The sequence below is a fragment of the Moschus berezovskii genome, chromosome 2 (genome assembly GCF_049115385.1).
Source record: "Moschus berezovskii isolate FMDL1 chromosome 2, NW_MosBer_1.0, whole genome shotgun sequence".
Lineage (NCBI taxonomy): Eukaryota > Metazoa > Chordata > Mammalia > Artiodactyla > Moschidae > Moschus > Moschus berezovskii.
In genome coordinates, this window is record NC_142461.1 from 7,658,211 (window position 1) to 7,681,375 (window position 23,165).

Consider the following 23,165-nt stretch of genomic DNA (forward strand, 5'->3'; position numbering starts at 1 on the left):
ATTTCAGTCATATAACATAGATGCTCTGTTTTAAAAAAAAATATATATATATATATATATTTTATTTTCATTTTACAATTGAGGAATTGAGGCTCAGAGGGTTCAAGAGACTAGCCCACATGTATACAGCTAGGGTTAGAATCCAGTTGGAGAGGTTGTGCATTTAATTGCAGGGCAGTAGTCTTCCTCTAAACAGGTAAAGTGTAGGGAAGACCAATGGTGGTTCTCTTTGGATAACATTTCTTCATTATGTGCATTGAATTTATTTTTTCCCTTCTCAAAGACCATGGGTTTCTTTTGAAATAAGAAAAAAATCATAAAAAAAATTTTTTTTTAAATAACCTGACCTATTGAATTCTACACATCAGAGACCAAAAGCATGACCTATTGAGTAGATTTTTCCCTGGCACCTCCTCCACCTGCCAGATAGTTGTTTCGGGTTGAGGGCAGAACACCCTAAGGTCTGGTCTTTAAAACTACAAAGGGGGACCCTCATCCTCAGCCAGCCCTCCTCAGGCAGAATCCCAAAGGTCAAGGTTCCAGATGGGGGCTCCAGTCTTCCCATCAGCCCCTGAACGCCAGGGCCTGCACTTCACCCGCAGTTCTAAGGTGGGCACCTGGGTCACAGTGGGCCTGTTCTTCATGTTGTAAGGTTTCGAGCCAATCCATTTCAGAAAGTTAGGCAAGGAGAAGCCCAAAGAAGGAGCCAAAGATTCTTTTATTGACCCAAATCATAAAGATTCCCTGGAGTCAGCCCCACCAGGGAGTTGGCTGGATGTTTTTTGTTTTTTTTTATCCCCTGGGCTGACTGGCTACTCTGATGTGCTTGTGATAGAAGTATCTGCAACAATGGCTTAGACTCGAAAGAATTCTGTGTGTGTGTGTGTGTATGCAGCACGTGGGGAATGGGAGGAGGAGGAGACAGGGAGTTATAATCATAATAGCAAAATGATAACACTGATAAACTCAACATTTACTGAGGATTTACACATGCTGAGAGGTTTGCATGCTTTATCTCACTGAAGGACTCCTCCCTTAAAAGCCATGAGGTAGGCACTGTTATACCAGTCTCGAAGGTGGGAGGACCCATGTTAGGTCGTATCAAACAATTTGCCCATGCAAGTCACGCAACTGATAAACGGTGAAGTTAGAGTTACAAACCCAAGTCCCCCTCTAGTTAAGCACCCACTTCCTGGAGCCATGGGAATCCTCCAAAGACTTTACACTTCCCAGAAATACACACACACACACACACACACACACACACTTTCAATTTCAGGGAAACCACTGTTTTCAAATCTCACATTTCACCTGGATTTAATGGTGCCACTTTGGAGCTAGTCCAGCTTAATGGCTCTGAGATCAGGCAGTCTGGGTTTATATCCTATTTCTAGCACAACACATTCCTCTGATCTTAGGCCTTGGTATTCTCAGTGTAAAGTGGAGACTGTAATAGTAATACATATACACACACACACATAATCACATAAAGCCTGGACGGTTCAATTCAGTCTCTCAGTAGTGTCTCTTTGCGACCCCATGGACTGCAGCATGCCAGGCTTCTGTCCTTCACCAACTCTTGGAGCTTGCTCAAACTCATGTCCATCGAGTCAGTGATGCCATCCAACCATCTCATCCACTGCACATAGATACTATTGTTTAGTTGCAAAGTCATGTCCAACTCTTTGCAATCCCATGGCTGTAGTCCGCCAGGTTCCTCTGTCCATGAGATTTCCCAGGCAAGAATACTGGAGTGGATTACCAGGGGATCTTCCCAACACAGGGATGGAACCTGGGTCTCCTGCATTGCAGGTATTATCTTTACAGTCTGAGACACCCTTCAGTTCAGTTCAGTTCAGTCACTCAGTTGTGTCCGACTCTTTGCAACCCCATGAATCACAGCACGCCAGACCTCCCAGTCTATCACCAACTCCTGGAGTTCACTCAAACTTATGTCCATTGAGTCGGTGATGCCATCCAGCCATCTCATCCTCTGTCGTCCCCTTCTCTTCCTGCCCCCAATTCCTCCCAGCATCAGAGTCTTTTCCAGTGAGTCAACTCTTCGCATGAGGTGGCCAAAGTATTGGACTTTCGGCTTTAGCATCAGTCCTTCCAATGAACACCCAGGACTGATCTCCTTTAGAATGGACTGATTGGATCTCCTTGCAATCCAACGGACTCTCAAGAGTCTTCTCCCAGCTCTGATCTCCTTTAGAATGGACTGGTTAGATCTCCTTGCAGTCCGAAGGACTCTCAAGAGTCTTCTCCAACACCACAGTTCAAAAGCATCAATTCTTCGGCAATCAGCTTTCTTCACAGTCCAACTCTCACATCCATACATGACCACTGGAAAAACCATAGCCTTGACTAGACAGACCTTGTTTGGCAAATTAATGTCTCTGCTTTTTAATATCCTATAATTTGCCTATAATGTAATATAGCTAATGTATATAATGTAATACAGCTAAACCATTCACATTTGTGATGCAGACTTTTCTGTTTTCACACTTAATGACTACCCTGTAATCTCATGGGGATTAAGTGTGTGTATACATATATATATATCAGGCTTCCCTTGTGGCTCAGCTGGTAAAGAATGTGCCTGCAATGTGGGAGACCTGGGTTTGATCCCAGGGTTGGGAAGATCCCCTGGAGAAGGGAAGGGCTACCCACTCCAGGATGATGAGATGGTTGGATGGCATCACCGACTCAACAGACATGGGTTTGGGTGGACTCCTTTAGGATTGACTGGTTGGATCTCCTTGCAGTCCAAGGGACTCTCAAGAGTCTTCTCCAACACCACAGTTCAAAAGCATCAATTCTTTGGGGCTCAGCTTTTTTTATAGTCCAACTCTCACATTCATACATGACTATTGGAAAAACCAAAGTTTTGACTAGACAGATCTTGGTTGGCAAAGTAATGTCTCTGCTTTTTAATATGTTGTCTAGGTTGGTCACAGCTTTTCTTCCAAGAAGCAAGTGTCTTTTAATTTCATGGCTGCAGTCACCAGCTGCAGTGATTTTGGAGCCCCCAAAATAAAATCTCTCACTGTTTCCATTGTTTCTCTATCTGCCATGAAGTGATGGGACAACTAAACACATGTATAAGGAACTTAGCACACAGCTTGGCTCTGATTGTTTTTTCCACAACAGATTAGTTTTTGCCTATTTTTGACTTTTGTCTAAATGGAATCATTCATAATGTTCTCCTTTTGTGTCTTGCTTTCATTTAACATGGGTGGCCGGTTCTGCACTGAGACTCGAAGCATTGCTAGGACTGAATTTGTGACAGTCGGGGCAAGGGAGGAAATCCGAGGCAAAAAGAATAGCTTGGGAAAAGGCAGGAAGGAAGAAAGACTGTATTTGGGGAGGTGGGTGTGACTAGAATGAGTACCCAGTGGGAAGGAGTAGGAAAGAAGGATGAAAAGGTAGGTTGGAGTTTTGCTTTACAGGGTTTTAAATGCCAGGTCAAGGCATATAGACTTTATCCTGAAGGAAGCAGGGAAGAGGATTCCTGGACAATAAAGTGGACTGATGAGATCTGGGTTTTGAGACCATATATATACAGCCAGTAGCATAAAAATGGACTGGGAAGAGCCTGGAGGCCAGGAGACCAATTGTTAGATCATTCATTGCTTCACCCTAAAAGTATTTATCTGATACTGGGCTCTGGACTTTGACTATTTTCCATTGCATTCCATCCCTGGCTTGGTCCTCGAAATAGGAAGTGAATAAAAAAGCTGGTAAACCCTGTCTGCTGGTTGTTTCAAATTCTACTCCTCCTCTTCCCTGCAAAAACCCGATTTTTTCTGGAAGTAGCGTCTTCATCAAATCGTGTTAAGAGACTCTGTCCCCATTGAATATGTCTTTCTTGAAGACCCTACTGATCAGATGTCACCTTAGATTATTTTGCATGTTAGATCAGCCAGGAGAAATAGGAAGGTCAACTTTATACTTTGGTGGCAGGCTGAGGGTAGCATCTAAGTATGCTCCACAGCGGATCACTGGTTCTACAGGTTTTATAGGTATATAGTAGAGATGAGGGGGAGATGATTTCATGGTCAGCTCGGTTTGTTGAAAAAAACAAACGAAACAGGCTTTCTCACTGCAGATCTCTTCGGTGACTTGGCTTGATAGCTGTATATGGTTGATTTCTAGAAGAGTCTGGTATGAAGCTTTTTGGGCCCCAAATGTTTCGATCCCAGAACCTTTTCTGCCTGGAGCATCTTGGGCATTCTTGTGTCTCCCAGGATAAATTCTGGGGATTCCCTGAAATGACTTCAGAGAGTTTGGAAGCAGTTTGGGTTCTGGAGAGTTATGGAGCAAACGGCACAGGCACAGGAAACTGGAGCCAGAGCAGGGCAGAGCCACCTGCCGTGAAGAAAAGGCAGCTACTTCCTCAGGAAGGCACAGGGAGAGGAGAGAAGGAAGTGGGCTTGCCTTGGGGGGAGCAGTTACACAAAGCAGGGAGAGGAAAGACACTTCCCAGCTGGAGAAGGAACAGGCTCAGGGCTGGACTAGACCCTGGGAAGGGCATCCACACTGCAGAATTCTTCCACTCTTTATCTTCACAACTGGCTGTGTCTGGACCTGGCATTTCCTGGGCAGGGGAGAAAAGCCCATGGTAACTGGCCATTGGACATGACAGTGACCAGGAAACAGGGTCCTCCATCTATCCCTGGAAACAGTCTCTTCCACAGAAAGAAGTAAAGTCACTCAGTTGTGTCCAACTCTGTCACACTCCATGGACTATACAGTCCATGGAATTCTCTAGGCCAGAATATTGGAGTGGGTAGCCTTTCCCTTCTCCAGGGGATCTTCCCAACCCAGGGATTGAACCTAGGTCTCCCACATTGCAGGCAGATTCTTTATCAGCTGAGTCACAAGGGAAGCCCAAGAACACTGGAATGGGTAGCCTATCCCTTCCCTTCCTGAAGGGATCTTTCCAACCTAGGGATCCAACTGGGGTCTCCTGCACTGCAGGCGGATTCTTTACCAACTGAGCTATGAGGGAGCCCCAAGAGCCCTGAGCTATCAAAGGACTAAAAAGTGATCAGGTAGGTCTTCTAGAAAACTGAGCCTGAGGTTTCATAAAAGGTAGGCAGATCTCTGCCTGGGCACAGCTTCACCAACAAGGCTTCACTCAAGTCTGCATGAAGTCATGGCTGCAGTGGATGCCCTGCAGTAATACAAGTGCCCTCTCCACCACTGACTCTGAGCAAATCACTTTACATTTTTGGACCTCAGTTTTCTCACCTGAAAAAGTAAAACCATATTCCCCCCCACCCCCCCGCCACAGTGAAGCTAGTAATTTTTTAAGTAAGATAATGGATGTAAGATGTTTGGCACAATGCTGGCTACTCAGGGCTTCATAAAAGGTCCCTCTGTTTGCCAGTTACCACCAACAAATTCCTCTTAGACCCACTGTCTCTGTAAAGGTAAATTTGTTCCGTTAAAATGGTTAAGTGATGTTTTACTGTAGAGGGTAAAAACTGGTAGAACGAGTTGAAACAAACTGCTTTTCATTTTCAGCAAATCCCACCCAGCTCATCCCCCTGAGGCTTCAAACAGAGCATAAGAATAACTCAGTGGGACTCTGCACTCATGGAGACTCTCTGGGGAGGGACTCCCCAGTCCTTAGGGATGCTGACCGCCTCCCCCTTGCCCAGCGTTTGTCTCCTGCAGGGGGTAGCTGAGACAGCCAGGCGGGCCAGGAAGGGGGGCAGTGTCAGAGGTCGCTAGACCAAAAAGAAACTGTTCTATTTCCCTGGCAGGGCCTGTTTTACAACAGATCAGAACATTTTCAGGCTACAGAGGAAACATCCCTTGCCATAAACTAATCCTTTCTGATTAGATTCTTGCCTAAGGCACAGAAGGGTAAAATCCTGGGATATTGGGATGTTGGGGGCTGGCTGGTTCATTGTGATGCGGTTCATCGTGATGCCTGCTTTGCTTTCTTCCCTAAGGCCTGCCTGTGGCTCCAGTAAGCTTCTTGGGCTCTAACAGTTTCTTGGGTTGAGAAGGCTCAGCCTAGAGGCTGCTAGACGGGGTGGCTTTTGAAGATGGTGTCGAGGGTCCTGGGGTTTGTGAAATGGATGAAACATCTGGTACTAACTTTTTTTTTCTTTTCTGGGTTTATATATATATTTATTATAAGGTGTATATACCTTCAAAGTCACAGTTCACAGATATTACATAGGTAAAAAGAACCCAACTGACCTTCAAACCCAAAACTTTCATTTCACAGTTGAAGAAACTCAGAGATGGGGAGTTAACTTGCCTAAGGTCTACACAGCCAATGAGTAGCAGAGCTGGAACTCATACCCCAATCTCTCGACTCTGGGTCCAGCACTTTCTCCTTCATTGCATAACAACAGGACTATGTGCCAGGCACTATATTAAATGTTTCACATGCATTTAATCCTCGTAACCACTCCCTGCTGCTGCTGCTAAGTCGCTTCAGTCGTGCCTGACTCTGTGCGACCCCATAGAAGGCAGCCCACCAGGCTCCTCTGTCCCTGGGATTTTCCAGGCAAGAACACTGGAGTGGGTTGCCATGTCCTTCTCCAATGCATGAAAGTGAAAAGTGAAAGTCGTTCAGTTGTGTCCGATTCTTCGCGACCCCACGGACTGCAGCCTACCAGGCTCCTCCGTCCACGGGATTTTCCAGGAAAGAGTACTGGAGTGGGTTGCCATTGCCTTCTCCAACCACCCTATGAGGTAAATAATACTATTATTCCCATTTTACAGATGAGAAAAGAAACTCCTGAGAAACAAGTTATGAAGCTCAGGGTCCCAGCTAACGAAAGGCTGAGCCAGGTTTTGAACATGGGTCTTTTGAGACCTGGAGCTGGTCACCATTAACAGGAAACTATCTAAGGCACAACAAGTCTTTTAAGTTGACAGCCCTAACTTTCAATACCCCCAAACCACCTCACAGGCTTCAAGGAACCCTCAGGGATTGGAGAATGGAAGAGAGTGAAACAAACATAAGCACCCGAGCTTGTCCCATCCAGATGGTGCTTGTGTCTGAGTTGTCACTTAGTTCAAGGATGGCCAGATGAAATGCTGTGACCCTAAACTGGGTCATCAGTCAATTCAGAGACCACTAGGAATTTGGAAGTACAGTCAAAGCCACTGGCTAGAGAGTCAAGTCTCTATCATCTGCCTATCAAGAGTCTGATCTCCAGGGAGATTTCCCTAGGGTCCATCAGTGGGTAAAACTGTGGGGATCTGCACATGACCTAGGAGGGTACGAAGGCCTGAGTTTCTTGCGAAAGGGGAGTGGGTTGAGGCTGAAGGAAATCTCTCTGTAGGGAGAGCTGCCGAGGCATGACTCAGGTTTCAGAGGCGCCTTGGCAGAGGGGAACATTCATGCTCACGTCCCCTGTGAGGCTGGGGAGCATGGTGACTAACTCCCAGGCACACCTGCCTTGGGCTGAGTGTCCTGGGTGGCAGGAGCAAAGGAAGAGACAAGACAAGAACGCACTGTTTCACTGGGGAGGCCAGATAGGCCCACCCCTAATGATGGCAACAATAGCTGACATCACCAGGACTGAGGGTGCATTAGTGGTGTAAATGCTTTGCATGTGTCACCGCATGTAAAACCTTACAAAGTAGGAGTTTAAAGATGAAGAAACGGAGGATCAAAGAGATCAAAGGACGTGCCCAAGGTCTCGCAGGTAGTAAATGGCAGAGTCAAGATCTGAACTCAAGTGGCTCATCTCCAGAATCGAAGTTCTCACCTAGATGTGCTTTGTCGTGTATGTGTGTGCACGCCGAGGAAGGCACATCTGCAGATTACAGTGAACTCTCATGGAATCCTCCCACACACACGAATCACTGTTATCTGAGAGTAAAACCAATTTCACAAAACTACAGCCATAGACAGAGAAAGGTGGAGAGGGCTTCCCCACCAGATGAATCTGATGAGGGTTCGCCCACCAGGCTTCCGTGCGGGCAGAAAGAGACATTACTCATTTCTCTCCCACCCTGTGTACAGACGCCTGGCCAGAGCTGGCCCTCACTAAGTTCACTGAATGACTGCTTTTTCAGGCAACAGAAAATGGTGGTTCAGGGATTGAATTTATGAGCAAACAGTCTGGGTTCAAATCCCGGCTTGGTCACTCAATCCCTTCACTCCTTTAAGCCTGTTTCCACACCTATAAAGCAGAGGCGGTGACTGTACCTCAATCTTTGGGCAGCTGTAAGGATTAAGTGAAACAGGGCAGGCAACATGCTTAGCCCAGTCTGATATATAGCTACGTGTTCAAAAAATGAGAGCTACTATTATAATTTTTAATGATGAAATTTAAGAAAATATCATTATAATAGTACTTTGGCCACTTGATGTGAAGAACCGACTCATTGGAAAAGACCCTGATGCTGGGAAAGATTGAAAGCGGGAGAAGGGGACAACAGAGGATGAGGTGGTTGGATGGCAATACTGATGTGATGGACATGAGTCTGAGCAAACTCAGGGAGTTGCTGCAGTCCATGGGGTCACAGAGAGTCAGACACGACTGAGCGGCTGAATTGAACGATGAAATGTCTCCATACTCACTGAATGAGCAAATGAATTGACATGTGAACACAGCTGGATTCCAGAGCAATTGGGCCAGGGGTGATGGAGCCAAATGAATGAGCCTGGTCTGGGAGGGAAAGCTGGCCACGCCACCGCAGGACACATGGCCAGGCCGTATGGGCAGCCTGTCTGGAACACAGGCTGAAAGGTGAGCTGGGGCAAGGGAGGCATGGTGAGTGGTTGCTGACCTTCCAAGTTAACTGTCTGCCTGAGGGACCTGATCTTGGTGTAAGATATGGTTCACAGGTCCCTCTAGGCCAGTTTCTGAACTATTCCCCTTTCCTTTCCCCACTGCTTGACCATCTTAACCCCAACTGAGAGACTTAAAATCTGGGCAGGCCAGTGGAGGATTCAGAAAAACCCTCCCCTCAATGAGCAAGGTCAAGCACTTAACCTCTGACCATGTGGCCTCTGCCTTCCCCAGAAGGTGCGCAGCTTAGGGGCCCGAGCAAGTCCCCTCCCCTCGTACTACACCCTCCTCCAGTGAGATGAGATCTAAACAAACATCAGAGGCAGCCTTGGAAGGAAAACCCTTAAGGAAAAGGAAAGGACTTTATGGGTTAATTGTGCCTATCCGAACCTCCCTAAGCCTGGAGCAGGCCACACCTGTCCCAACCACCCCGACCTACCCCAGCTCCCTCTAACCTAGGATGGCAGCCCTGACCCCAGACACTTCTATTCAGCAACTGGGGGTCCAGGATCCTCTCTGTCCAAACCAGGCCTTGGACATTCTTCCTCTGTAGTTCCTCAAGGAGACAGTCTGAATACCTGACAGTCTGAATACCTCCCAGACCAGGCTCAAAGTCCCCAGTGTGACCCCTTCAGATAGATGAAATACATAAGGAAATGCATTTTCAGCCTTGCTTGCCAGGGTGGTGGTAGGGACTAAGGTGCTTCTCATTTACTTTTATTTGAAGCTCTCTTTTATTTGGAAGTGGGCAGTATCTGGTTTAAGGGCCTTTTTCTGAAGTGAGCTGGTGATGGCCCACAGTGGTCGGAGGTGGGAGACTAGGGCCCAAGGCCAGGTCCCTGGAGAGAGTGAGCCTCAGGGGCTGAGCCGACCCGGTTCTGTTCTTCCCAGTGGGTCCTCTCCCTCCAGGACGGCGGCCACATTCTTCCTGGCACTCCTCTCTCTGGCTGCCTCCTGTTCTGGCTGGTTCCTGGCAACAGAGAAGAATCTCCAGATAGCAGGCTGGCTGCTTCTTCCTTCTCAGGTAAGGGATAAGCCTTCTCTGACTTGTTATTCCTTAATAACTATGAAGAGTCTCTCTCTTTTTTTATTTCCTATTAATGGAAGAAATAATGTTGACAGATACACAAAAAGAGTAAACTATAAATCACCCGTGATCCTACTCTCTGGTGTGTTATCTTTCCTATTCTTTCTCCACTCATGGAAATGGGTTTTAAAAATAGGAAAGGACTCATTTACTAAAGGTAAAGAGTAGCTCAAAGACTTAAAAGTAGGGAATTAGACCCAGGTTCATTCGAGACCAGTTCAGAGACACCCCCGGAAATGACCTTGAGTGGAGAAAACAGTGGGAGACAGTGAAGGACAGGGAAGCTTGGTGTGCTGCAGTCCTTGGGGTCACAAAGAGTTGGACTGAGCGACTGAGCCACCCAGACATTTCACTTCTAGGCCTCACTTCTCTTGTTCGTAAAATAAAGATAATAGTACTTACTTCACTTGGTTGTTGTGAGGATTAAATGAGACTAAACAACTGAGCTCAGTGCCTCGAACACAGTAAAGACTCAAAAATGCTAACGATTGTGCTGTAAGCATAGGAAGTAATTTCCATGGTGTTAAGGGGCTTTCTGTAGCATCCTTTTGAACTGTGACTCGATATCCAACTATATTCAAGGGTCTTAATTTACTTCACTGAGCCTCTGCTTAAGGGTATTTATATTAATTCTAAATTTTCAGAATTATAAACAACGCTCTGATGCATATCCTTGCAGATAACTCTCCGCACACAGATTATTTGCTTAGGCTAAATTCGTATGAGTGAAAATGTAAGATCAAAGGATGAGTTGAAATCTAACTCCAAAGTCTGGACTGATTCACACTCCCTCCAGCAAGGAGACAGCTTGCTTTCTCTCACCCTTGCCAACATCATTTTCTTTCATCTTTATCAACATGATAAGTGGGGGAAAAAAAAAACAAAAAACAACTTGCTTCTCTGTTTCCAGATTTTTTTTTTTCTTTTAAAGGAGCTCTCAGGATGACTTTAGACCCCATGATTCCTCATGTCCTTCCACTCCTCTCAGAAGGAATGTAGGTGGTGTTATTGGCAGAACTGTGATAAAAATCTAAAGTACAGAGTGTAAAAGGGCCTGCAGGCTGCCCACTCCTTCTCCTGATTCTTCATGAGCACAACCTCCAGGTCCTTCCAGGCCTTCTAGTTAGGGCTGTCTCTATGTCGGGTGTGTGGCCTGTCCCTCCACTTAAGTCCAGCGATGGGTAGAAAAGAACATCAGGATGAAACAGGGCTTCAGCTACACACCAAGGACAGTATTCTGGGACCCATAGGATCCATAATGGTATCCATGGTGATGCTTTGTCCCAAATCTGAAGTTCCAATCCAACTCCTTTGCCTAAGTAGGGGTGTTTTCTTTAAGCCTCAGTTTATGTATCATATGGGGCAGTGGGCTTCCCTGGTGGCTCAGAGGTTAAAGCGTCTGCCTCCAATGCGGGAGACCCGGGTTCGATCCCTGGGTCGGGAAGATCCCCTGGAGAAGGAAACGGTAACCCACTCCAGTATTCTTGCCTGGAGAATCCCATGGACGGAGAAGCCCGGTAGGCTATAGTCCACAGGGTCGCAAAGAGTCGGACACGACTGAGCGACAGAACGGAACGGAACGGATGGGGCCAGTGATAACATTCTGCCCTACCTCTCTGTGGCTTTATCAGAGAAGATAAACCATAGGAAAACACCATGTAAACTGGAAAGAGCTTTACACAGAGAAGAGGCTTTTGTTTTTTTTCCCCTGACTGTACTGAGCAGCTGGCTGGATCTTATTTCCCAGACCAGGGACTGAATTCTGACCTCAGCAAGGAAAGTGACGAATCCTAACCACTGGACCACCAGGGAATTCCCTGAAGGAACTGTTTTTAAGGAAGGTTGAGTGCTGAGTGCCATAAACTGTGTAGTCAGGCCGGTAATGGGTGGTGGCTGAGGATCTCCTTCTAAGCTGGGTGCTCACCTATACTACCAGCTACCTACCCCTGGCCATTAGCTTTACATGGAGACCTTATTTACTCTGCAGATCAATCCCACTGAGGGATGATGGGGACCCTGAAATTTACAGACTGAGTCACTGGCCCAAAAGTATATGCTAATAACAGGAAGGGCAGGGATTCAAACTTTGGAAGGCTTTTTCCTTGGGGGTGGGGACAGAAAGTAACAGCTGATATGCCAGAATGTCAATGACCTTGTATAAATTAGACACATTTGTTCATTTTTCATTTATTCAACAAGTAGTTCTTCAAAGTGCCAAGGGAGGTTTTTCCTTGTATAGTTTCTGCAGTCCAAACACTAACAAATCCTTCCTTATCTGGTAAGTGCTATCAACCAACCTATCTACTTTCCTTCCCTCCTTCCCTCTTTCCTTCTACCCATCCATGCATGACTTTGTTCCAAAAGGGAACCCAGGAGGTTGAAAGGACTGTTCCCATGGCTTTGGGGTCATGTAGAGCTTGATTTGATCCTCCTTGATTTCTAAGTAGATAGCCAAGTGATCTTTGCTGAGTTACCTCACCTTTCTGAGGCTGCTACTCCTCTGTAAGATGGGGAAAATTATGACAACTATGCCACAGGACTCAAGACAATTACATGATATGTACCTAACACACCTAGAACTGTGCCTGGCCACATACTAAGGACACCGTGTTGCCTCCTTTAATTCTCATAGTGATCATTTATTTCACTGAGGAGGAAATCTGAGTAATGAGGAGGTCAAGTTGCTTGTCCAAGGTCTCAGGCAGATGACTCTGGAGTTACTCCTTTAGTAACTTGCTCAATACTCTAGGAGTTGTCTGTCTGGAATGAATAGCGTGATCCCATTTTGCAGGGAGGAATGACACAAAGCATTTAAAGAAAGCATCACAGAGTAAGTGCTCAATAAATGATAACAATTCTAACTAAGATCTGATCTGACTCCTGAACTCACTGCCGCGAGCCTTCGGGTTGGAGAGCCCTATTCTCCATTCATGCGTCTTATAGGGAAGCTCTGAGCAAGGACTCTGAGCTTTTATTATCTTTATCTCCACTTTTACTCCAGGAAGAATGGGGCATGATGGCCATTTAGTCAAAGGGCATTTATTTTGATTTAATGATGGCAGAAAGTGAAGAAGAACTAAAGAGCCTCTTGACGAAAGTGAAAGGAGAGTGGAAAAGTTGGCTTAGAGCTCAACATTTAGAAAACTAAGATCATGGCATCTGGTCCCATCACTTCATGGCAAATAGATGGGGAAACAGTGTCAGACTTTATTTTGGGGGGCTCCAAAATCACTGCAGATGGTGACTGCAGCCATGAAATTAAAAGACGCTTATTCCTTGGAAGGAAAGTTATGACCAACTTAGCATATTAAAAAGCAGAGACATTACTTTGACAACAAAACTCCATCTAGTCAAGGCTATGGTTTTTCCCGTGGTCATGTATGGATGTGAGAGTTGGACTGTGAAGAAAGCTGAGCACTGAAGATTTGATGCTTTTGAACTGTGGTGTTGGAGAAGACTCTTGAGAGTTCCTTGGACTGCAAGGAGATCCAACCAGGCCATCCTAGAGGAGATCAGTCCTGGGTATTCATTGGAAGGACTGATGTTGAAGCTGAAACTCCAATCCTGTGGCCACCTGATGTGAAGAGCTGACTCATTTGAAAAGACCCTGATGCTGGGAAAGATTGAGGGCAGGAGGAGAAGGGGATGACAGAGGATGAGATGACTGGATGGCATCACCAACTCAATGGACATGAGTTTGGGTAAACTCCGGGAGTTGGTGATGGACAGGGTGGCCTGGCATGCTGCGGCCCATGGGGTTGCAAAGAGTTGGACATGACTGAGCGACTGAACTGAACTGAATGACATTTAAACTGTTATTTTGTTTATAATTCCTAATCACAAAAGCACAATCAATGCAGAAACTTTGGTGCGGGAGGAGAAGGATAGGGAAACAATTAAAATTCTGTCATCCTGGGGAATTCTCTGGTGATTCAGTGGTTAGGACACTGTGTTTTCACTGCTGTGGGCCTGGGTTCAGTCCCTTGTCACGGAACTAAGATCCCTGGATGGGGATGTAAGATAACACAAGCCGCCACATGGCCAAACTAAATAAATAGAGTTCTGTCATTTTGGCACCCACAGAGGAGCACTGTTGACATTTGGGTATTTGTCCTTTCCATGTTTTTATGTAGGTCAACAAATTGTCAATACGTGTGGAACACCATACAGTTTTAATGTGTTAGAAAAGGAAGAGCTGTTAGCAGGGCATTCACGCTCAACACTGCAAGGCCCCTGCTGTAAACAGCGCTGTGACTGCGCAGTGCACACGCTGCAGAGATGTACAAAGCAGCTCTGGCTATAGCAGTCACGTAACTCTAAGCAGTGGTCCTAGCCTTTCAGTTCAGTTCAGTCGCTCAGTCGTGTCCGACTCTCTGCGACCCCATGGACCGCAGCACGCCAGGCCTCCCTGTCCATCACCACCTCCCGGAGTTCACTCAAACTCATGTCCATTGAGTCGGTGATGCCATCCAACCATCTCATCCTCTGGCGTCCCTTTCTCCTCCTGCCCCCAATCCCTCCCAGCATCAGGGTCTTTTCAAATGAGTCAGCTCTTCCCATCAGGTGGCCAAAGTACTGGTGTCTCTGCTTCAGCATCAGTCCTTCCAATGACTATTCAGGACTGATTTTCTTTAGGACAGACCGGTTAGATCTCCTTGCAGTCCAAGGGACTCTCAAGTGTCTTTTCCAACACCACAGTTCAAAAGCATCGATTCTTCAGTGCTCAGCTTTCTTTACGGCCCAACTCTTACATGAGTTAGGAAAGACCATAGCCTTGACTAGATGGACCTTTTTTGGCAAAGTAATGTCTCTGCTTTTTAATATGCTATCTAGGTTGGTCATAACTTTTCTTCCAAGGAGCAAGCGTCTTTTAGTTTCATGGCTGCAGTCACCATCTGCCGTTGATTTTGGAGCAAAAACTTTCCTAACAATCACTGCGTGCTATGTGCCAGACTCAAATTCATGCCCACTGAGTCGGTGAAGCCATTTAACCGTCTCATTTTCTGTCATCCCCTCTCCTTTTTCCATCGATCTCTCACAGCCTTCATGGACATGAATTTAAGCAAATTACTGGGAGACAGTGGAGAAGAGAGGAGCCTGGAGTGCTGCAGTCCACTGAGTGACCAAGAGTTGGACACAACTTATCAACTAAACAACAACAATGTGCCAGGCAGGCTTCCCCGGTGGCTCAGTGGTAAAGAACCTGCCTGCCAATGCAGGAGACACAGGGTTGATCCCTGCATCAGGAAGATTCCCTGGAGGAGGAAATGGCAACCCACTCCAATATTCTTGTCTGGGAAATCCCACGCACAGTGGAGCCTGTACTACATGGACTGTAGTCCATGGGGTTGCAAAGAGTCAGACTCTACTGAATGACTAAACAACAATCAACTTCATATACATTAATCTATTTAATTCTCATAATAACCTTATAAGGGGGATACTATTTTTGTAACCATTTATAGGTGAGGAAACAAGCTCAGAACACTTAAATCATTTGCCCAAAATCACACAGCTAGTAAATGGTTGGGCTGGGATCTGAACCCAGGTCAGCCAGTCTCAGAGCAATACTATCAGATAGCACGGATAACTCTTAGCACTATGCTTGCAATATACAAACATGAAATAAACTGTAGTCATCATTACTTACTGTTGTTATTGTGAATACAATCATTATGTCAAATATGATTGGTGAGTCTCTGTTTTCAATCTCCTCTGCCAAGAAACCGAGAACTGGGCCAATCCAAGAAGGGGAAGAGACGCCAGCCCGGCTGAGTCCTGGGCCGTGCCCATGCCACACAGGAGTAGGAAAGGGGCAGGAGTGGGGGCAAAGCTTGGGTAGCGTCTCTCTAAAAAACTTGGCATCTCTGAATCCTTCAGCAAAGGCCTAGAACAGCCCACACCCTCAGACTGGGAGGCTTAGCTCCTGCTGGAGGGTCCCAGCAACCTTATAAACTGGCTCGTGGTACCCTGTTGACCTACTCTGGACCACAAGTCCCTCCATCTCATCCAGGGTGCCTTCTGGAGCATTCCATGTGTGGAGACGTTAAAAACTCTCTGCCCCATGACCTGCTGATCTCTGTAGATGGGTGAGGGCAATTAAAGAGGCATGATCCAGAGGTGTAGAGAGAGAGGACCCATTTAAAAAGCCCAGCGAGCACAGACACGCTGCCTGGGTTCCCAGTCTCCACCTGAGCCCAGCCAGCATGAGTCACCCCCATGGCCCTTTACCTGGGAGTTGCAACACAGCTGAAAGAAACTTCACAGCCTTCCAGGAGGCGGGCAGACAGGGACACAGACAAGTGTGCCATCCTTTGGGCAGTACTAAGCTCTGCAGTTACAATTGGCACCAAATGGCCCTCCTGCCACCAATAAACCCTGTCAAGGGCTTGGGCATCCAGGCTCTGCTCTCTGACCAGATCCCAACTCTAGGGCTACCACTCCTAGGCCATGCAGCTTGAAGAAGTTATTTAATCAGTTCATATCTCCGTCTCCTCATCTCTAACACAGGGATAACACAAGGGCCTATGGCATACAGCAGTTTCAAGGAGGAGACGAGGTACGCAAAGGCTTAGCACAATGCCTGACGCGTGAGGTACCCTGGGCGCCTACCGTGCGCCAGACACCATGGAAGGCGCTGGAGATTGAACAGTGACCCAGACAAAGTCTCTCCTCTTACAGAGTTTACACTCTAGAAGAAGGGATGAAAGCAATAAACAATTTAGAGAGATGTCCAAAAGTCACAAGGGATTCAGAGAGACAGAATTAAGTGATGTTATACAGTGACTCAATGTCTACTTTAACAAGTGTGGCGGGAGAGGCCTGCTCTGAGGAGGTGGCTTCATTAGCAATTATGATGATCATTTACTGTTATTTGTCAGGACCCCCTCCATTATCCCCAACATAGCTTCCAGGGAGGAACCAACCTCTGACAATTCTCAAACCCAGTATCCTCTCTCCACAGGCCTGACCACACCCCAAGAGGGCTCCTCACCTTGAAAACCTCCATCAGGCTGGCAGGAGTAGCTGAAACTCCGCCTTTCCCTGAGAGAGAAGGAGCGGGCCAAGGTGAGGCTCTCAGGAAGACAGAGCAAAGGGATGATGTGTCAAAAGGAGTGTGTGTGGAGGGTGGAGGTCGGGGGATGGGGAGGAGAAGAGAGAGAGAGAGGAAATCAAAAGATAACAAGACTGGCTTGGACTTCAGTCCAGATTTCTCGTGGTGGAAGCGCTACAAAAAGTTCTAGAATTCTCCTGTTTGTCTGGGGATCTTCTGGGTTTCCCAACCTTGTTCTTCATAGAAGACACCTCATGGCAATCATTCTACAATTACTTAGTCTAACAGGCAACTGATTTCTCCTGCGTTTCTGATGCAGAATGAAGCGCTTACTGGAGTCTGGGAGATGACCGGCTAGCTAAAGGTTTCGAAGGTGACCGACTTCAACGTTTCCATCCCTTGTGTTCTGGCCAGAGGTATGTGGTTTGCTGACATCTCATTCAGATCTGTATCACACCAAATAAAAGGCTGCCTGCATCCTACACCCCCACTCCTGGCCACCAACACACACACACCCCAGATCATAAACTCCAAGAGCAGTGACCCTGTCTTTTTGGCCAGTCTGCCCAGAACCCAGAGTAGGGCCTGGCACACATCAGGTGTTCCACACAGGTCTGCTGAATTGAGGCCAGTGACTTCAGCTCAAAGGGACAGACGTGTGGAGTGAGACGGCTGAAGATTCAGATCTGGGCTCTGACACTCACTGGCTCATGCCCTTGGGCAAGTCACGTTTAGCCTCTGGCTCCCATTTCCTCACCCGTGAAGTGTGTGTTGGGGGAGGAAGAGAGCATGCTAATAGCTACCACAGTGGGTTGCTGTGAGCCGTCAAGAGAAATCATCTGAATAACTGTAAAAGACTATTCAGAAATAAGCTTTCCCTTAAAGGGAGAGATCTAGGAAAAAAGAAAGGGGACTTGCACAGAGGCCCACAAGGGAAGATCTGCTCTCTCCTTTGGGAATTCCCTGGTGGCTGTGAAGTAGTCCATGCTGGGTAGGGGAGGAGGCCAAGGGAATTTGGCAGGGTGGTGGTGATTGCGGAGGAAGGATGTTCCAAGTATCCAGGATACTAGAAACAGGAATCGAGATTTCCTGCAGCCAAGTATCTGTTTGTCCCTGTACTTTTCCTCTGGCTATCTTCTCCCCGGCACTTTTTTTCTCCTCCCTCCTACCTCATCTCCACCCCCACCCCCTCACCAAGGAAGGAATTGGCCAGTTCCACCCAGCCAGCCCCCCCCCCCCGCATGGCTCCACCCCCAACTCGGCAGGCCAAGAGTTAACAGCTGCACCTGTTGAGGTATACCTGCTGTCCCCGGCACCTGTACCTGTAGCCAATCAGCGCCAGCGCGGCTGGGAACCTACCTGTCAGCAGAATCCCCACACTGAAACCTCAACATAAATCAAACAGTTCCCTGGGCAGGGAATGTCTGTGTCAGGCGAGAATTAGAGACGAGCGGTCAGCAGAGCCTCGGTGCCCAGTGCGGATCCATCGATCCATCGTTCCAGCCTGGGAGCAGGAAGATGTCGAATGAACTTGAGTGAGTAAACAACCGTGGATGCCTGGCGCTCTCCGAGCGGGGAGGCTGTATGGGGTTTCTAGAAGGGGAAAGGGCAGGGAGACCGGCGCCAAGATTCACAGAGCAATTTGTAAGGGTAAATGAATGGGCTGACGATCTCACTCTGGCGTGTTGAGGCAAGCCCCGTCTCAAGCGAGAGCTGAGTGTTTCCCTGGGAAAATCTTTTTTTTTTTTCTTTCTCCTTTCTCTCTCTGCTGAGCAGTTTCGAGCCAGGTAGGGAAACACAGGACTGAAACTGTGAAGGCTTTTGGCATCACTTTCTGATAAATTGAAGGGGCCCTGAAAGTCAGAGATAGCGGCCAATCCCATCTAGGCTTTCCATTTTCTTGCCCTTTTTTTGAGGTGGTTCTAAGAACTGTCTTTGGCAGAGAGCTGGGTTTCTCTAAAGGGACTTGCTTGTTGGGTTGGAACAGTCCCAAGGGGGAAAGTTAAGTGTGCTGGTTAAACATATGCACTCTTTAGTCGGCTTGACCTATGTTCGAATCCAGGCTCAGTTCCTCGTGCGCTGTGTGATCTTGATTTGGACAAGTCATTGAACTGATCTGGGCTTCATTTTCCTCATCTAGAAAATGGGTATAAGAATGTTCTGTAGAATTATTGAGAGTTAAGTGTGATAAACTCTGTAAAATGCTTAGCACAGAGCCAAGGTCTGAAGAAGCATTCAATAAAACATGGTTGACTTCATGCAGAGGCTGTTCTAAGGCTGAGGAGGCTGAGCTGTGGTTTTCAGTGAGGTCATCTCTATTGCCTGACAGAACGCAGGTGACTTCTTGCCCACAGCTGGGATTTAGAATCCCTCCTGGCTGATGCTGACTTTCACCATGGACTCCCAGCTTGGGGTCCAGACCTCGGAGAAGGTGGGATGAGGCTGGGATTCTGCGCTGCTGTAACCTGAGTTTAGGGAGCTGGCAGAAACCAGACTCCTAAAACACAGACTATCCTTCTCCTTCCACCCTCACAGGTAATAGGACAGAGTCAAGGATTGAACAATCTTTTTTTTTTTTCTAGCTACTCCTTAATAGATTATTTTAAGAACTTGAAGACCTAACAGCAGAGCATGTGGTGGGGCCTGACTGTAGACAAGGTTCCATGATACCAGTCAGGTCTTGGATTCTCCTGGGTTAGCTATCTATGTTCATGGTGGACTCACTGGCCATCAGATTTCTCTGGAATGGGCTTCCTGGGGTTGATAACGTGTTAACAACTGGAATAAGAGCAGATCAATAGAGCCAACACCGAGGTTCAAGTTCCAGCTCTGCCACTAATCAGCTGTGTGACTTTGGCCAAGCCACTTCACCTAAGGGTCAGTTTCCTCACCTGTAAATTGTGGTCATATTGGTACTCACTTAATGGAGCTGTTGGGGTATCCAATAACTTTAGAAAAGCAATTGGTTTAAATCCTGGTTAAGGAACAATCTGAAATACCTTTGTTACTTTATACAGAAATAACCAATCAACAAGCATTTCTTGCTTTCTGTTACTATTTCTAATATTTTTAATAATTTTAATTTAATATTTCTAATATTTATTCTTTCAATATTCTATTATTTCTTGTTTTCTATTATTCTATACTTTGAAATCAAAAAACATCTACTTTGTCTCCATCCCACTTAGCTCTGCTGGTCAGCACAGCATAGACTGCAGACAGAAATGTATTCATTGGTGTCGCTTAGGGGTAAGTGTCTTGAAGCTGGGCTACTTGAACAAAAAGGTTTCTTGCATTTCTCCTCCTTAATGATATGAGTCTGAAGTCAGAGTTCCTGACAGTCGAGGCTTCTCCGGTTGGGGTGGGGTGAAGGGAACCTGTGCCTGCTGAGTAATTGCAGGCAGAGTCTGAAGTCATCACTAAAGATTACAATGACAGAGTCTCAGTGCCTGGGGGCTCAAGTGCCTTTACTGATAAAGGGGGGTTGGGGGCGGAATCCACTGCTCGGCTTGCAAGTTTTGAGCTGCTTATGCTGCGGGCACTGTCTTGCTGCTGCCGTGCCCCCAGAAGTGCAGTTAAAGAGAATTGGGCCTTGCAACCATCTTGATCCTGAAGGAATGACCACCTCTTGCCAGGCCCTGGTGTAGTGGGAAAAACCCGACTTGCACAAGAGTCTAAATTCTGCCACTCAGCAACTTCAGGATCCTACTGAATCTGCTTCTCTTCCCTGACCCTCAATTTCCTCGTCTCTCCAGTAAGGATACAGGCACCTACCTGGTCGGGAAAACAGTGGGCACCCGTAGGTGGGCCACCCGATCCGGTGGAGGAGCTCCATAAATGTGAGAGCCCAATTACTAGGCCACTTCGAAGGCTGGCCCTTGGCGGGCATGGAGGCCAAACAGTAGAGTTAAAAGCCAGCTCAAGGTAGCTGGCAGGTGGGGCGCACGGGACTTTTCATGTGGTTGGGGCTGGGCGCATCTGCCAGCCTCCAGCCCTCCACAAACCGCTGGTGCCTCCAGCCCGTGGTTCCTACCCAGCGCCTCGGGGGCTGGAGCCAGTCGCAAGGGATCCTGGGGCGGCGGGGGCGCCGGAAGTCGCTGCCAGATGCCCTCTTCTCGCGGGAAACAGCTCCGCGAGAGAGCTGTACGGGTCGCAGTCAGGCTGCCATGTTTGGAGAAGCATCTTTGTTGGCCGGGGAGGGGTGTATTGGGCGCTTGGTTGGCCAGTGCTGTCCCGTCCCGTCCGTTGAGGAACTGAAGGTGTAGAGATTAAGTATTCAGCACGCAGTAGGCCTGTGGAATGAAAGAAAGAGAGGGAAGTGAGGGAGGCACTCCAGGATTCCCCTCGAGCCGCAGTCTGGCCCGCACCCGCCGTCTGAAACCATCTTCCTCCCCAAGCTTGGAGAGCCTCAAGGGAGGGTGGGAGGGGGACCCGACCCATCCCATCCCGGTCTGTGACCTCAGGCCTCGCCGCCACTCCACCCAAGCTCCCGAGCGCTTGGGCTCCAGACTGCCTGCAGCGCTGAAAGAGTTAACCAGGAACGCCTCCCGCTGTGGTTTTTGTGGTCGAAACCATGATTGCCAGGAGCAAATTTTTGTCGTGTTATTAAAAGTCAGAGCTACGCTGCTGGTGAATGAAAAGTTAAAAAGCCTCGTTAAGACCGGGCTGTAAAACAGGCCGACTGGGCCGAGAGGCCCTTGCGACGACCCTAAGGGCATCGGCGCCTGCCACTCCGTCTGCTGCCCTCTCCTAGTAGGAGCCCCCGGTCGGTGCCTGGAGCCCAGAGGGTCTTCAGGGGTCCACACGGAGGACGACGGGAAGGAAGAGTCTCAGGGCTGAAAATGCAAAGAGCGTATCCGAAGCACCCTTCGGTTAAAACAAAAGTAACAGCTAAGACTCAGTGGAAAAGACTGATGCTGGGAAGGATTGGGGGCGGGAGGAGAAGGGGACGACAGAGAATGAGATGGCTGGATGGCATCACCGACTCTATGGACATGAGTTTGAGTGAACTCCGGGAGTTGGTGATGGAAAGGGAGGCCTGGCGTGCTGTGATCGCAAAGATTCGGACACGACTGAGCGACTGAACTGAAGTCTTTACTTGAGCGCTGACTTCACAGGGGACACAGGGTCAGGTATTTGATAAGGACATCATTTCCTGTAACCCTCCCAGCACTTCAGTGAAGGATGGGAGCATAAATACAATTTTGCAAGTGAGGGGATTTCAGCTTGTCTCAGGCTCTCCAAGATCTTGCTGAAGAGCTGGGATCTTATAAGGGGCCAAAAGGATGCTTAGCACCAGTGTGTCACCCTGCTTCTCACCAGCATGGATGTTGAAAACTGATGAGATACTGCCACACTGTTAACTGTGCTTTTCTCTGAGCAGAGGAATGCGGGTGAATTATAGTCTCTGCTTCCAATTTTTCTGTATATTCCATGTTTTTATATATATCGTTTTACAAAGTGACCCTGTGTCACTTTTGAAATGAGGAGAGGGAGGAAAGAGTCATAATTTTTTAAAAGAGAATTATTGATTCACCTTAAAAAACAAAAAAACGGTATTTTCAAAGTGTGGTCCTTCGTCATCAGCATCATCACCTGGGAACTCTGTAGACATGCAGATTCTCAGCCCCACCCTAGAGCTACTGAATCAAAAACTCTGGGGGTGGGGTTCAGCAATATGTGTTTTAACAGGCCGTCCAGGTTATTCTGATGCATGATCAAGTTTAAGAACCATTGGCCTAGAAGACCTGGCAGAGGATGGGAAAGCAGGAGTTTCCCAATTCCATGCTGACCTGCAGTATAGTTGCTGAGTCAGCAGGCTGAGAGCTTGGTTCTGGGGTCATACCTGTGTTTGAGCCCAGCTCTGCAAGGTAGGAGCCCCTGGTGGCTCAGACAGTAAAGAGTCTGCCTGCAGTGTGGGAGACCTGGGTTCAATCCCTGTGTTGGGAAGATCCCCTGGAGAAGGAAATGGCAACCCACTCCAGTATTCTTGCCTGGAGAATCCCATGGATGGAGGAGCCTAGCAAGTTACAGTCCATGGGGTCGCAAAGAGTCAGATACGTCTGAGCGACTTCACTTTCCTTTCACTTTTCCTGCCAGGTACAGAGTGGGTAACTTTTGGATGGACTCTTTAACCTCTGTCAGTGTTTCTGCGTATGTAAAGGGGTGATAACATCCACCTCACAGGGTATGGATGCAAATGAAAAAGCACAAGGCCTGACTATAAAGTAACTTAGTTGCTTTTCTTCCC

At 47.5% G+C, this 23,165-nt stretch overlaps 1 protein-coding gene and 1 long non-coding RNA gene across 4 annotated transcripts in view; one reads left to right on the forward strand and one right to left on the reverse strand.

The window, feature by feature from the left end:
• Positions 1–21,315, reverse strand: part of LOC148778460 (uncharacterized) — a 29,043-nt gene extending 7,728 nt beyond the window's left edge. The window contains exons 1-2 of the long non-coding RNA XR_016039054.1: positions 20,690–21,315; positions 18,275–19,051 (exon numbers count right to left, since the gene is read on the reverse strand). This is a non-coding gene — a long non-coding RNA (uncharacterized LOC148778460). The remainder of the gene's footprint in view (positions 1–18,274; positions 19,052–20,689) is intronic.
• GRHL3 (grainyhead like transcription factor 3) overlaps positions 18,343–23,165 on the forward strand; it is a 36,853-nt gene continuing 32,030 nt past the window's right edge. For 2 of the 3 annotated variants that reach the window (XM_088843542.1, XM_088843547.1), the window contains exon 1: positions 18,343–18,450. In XM_088843542.1, the coding sequence (XP_088699668.1) occupies positions 18,434–18,450 (17 nt within the window). In that variant the 5' untranslated portion in view covers positions 18,343–18,433. Of the gene's footprint in view, positions 18,451–20,106; positions 20,165–23,165 lie in introns of those variants that run through there. The other variant, XM_088843544.1, reaches the window with a different exon arrangement.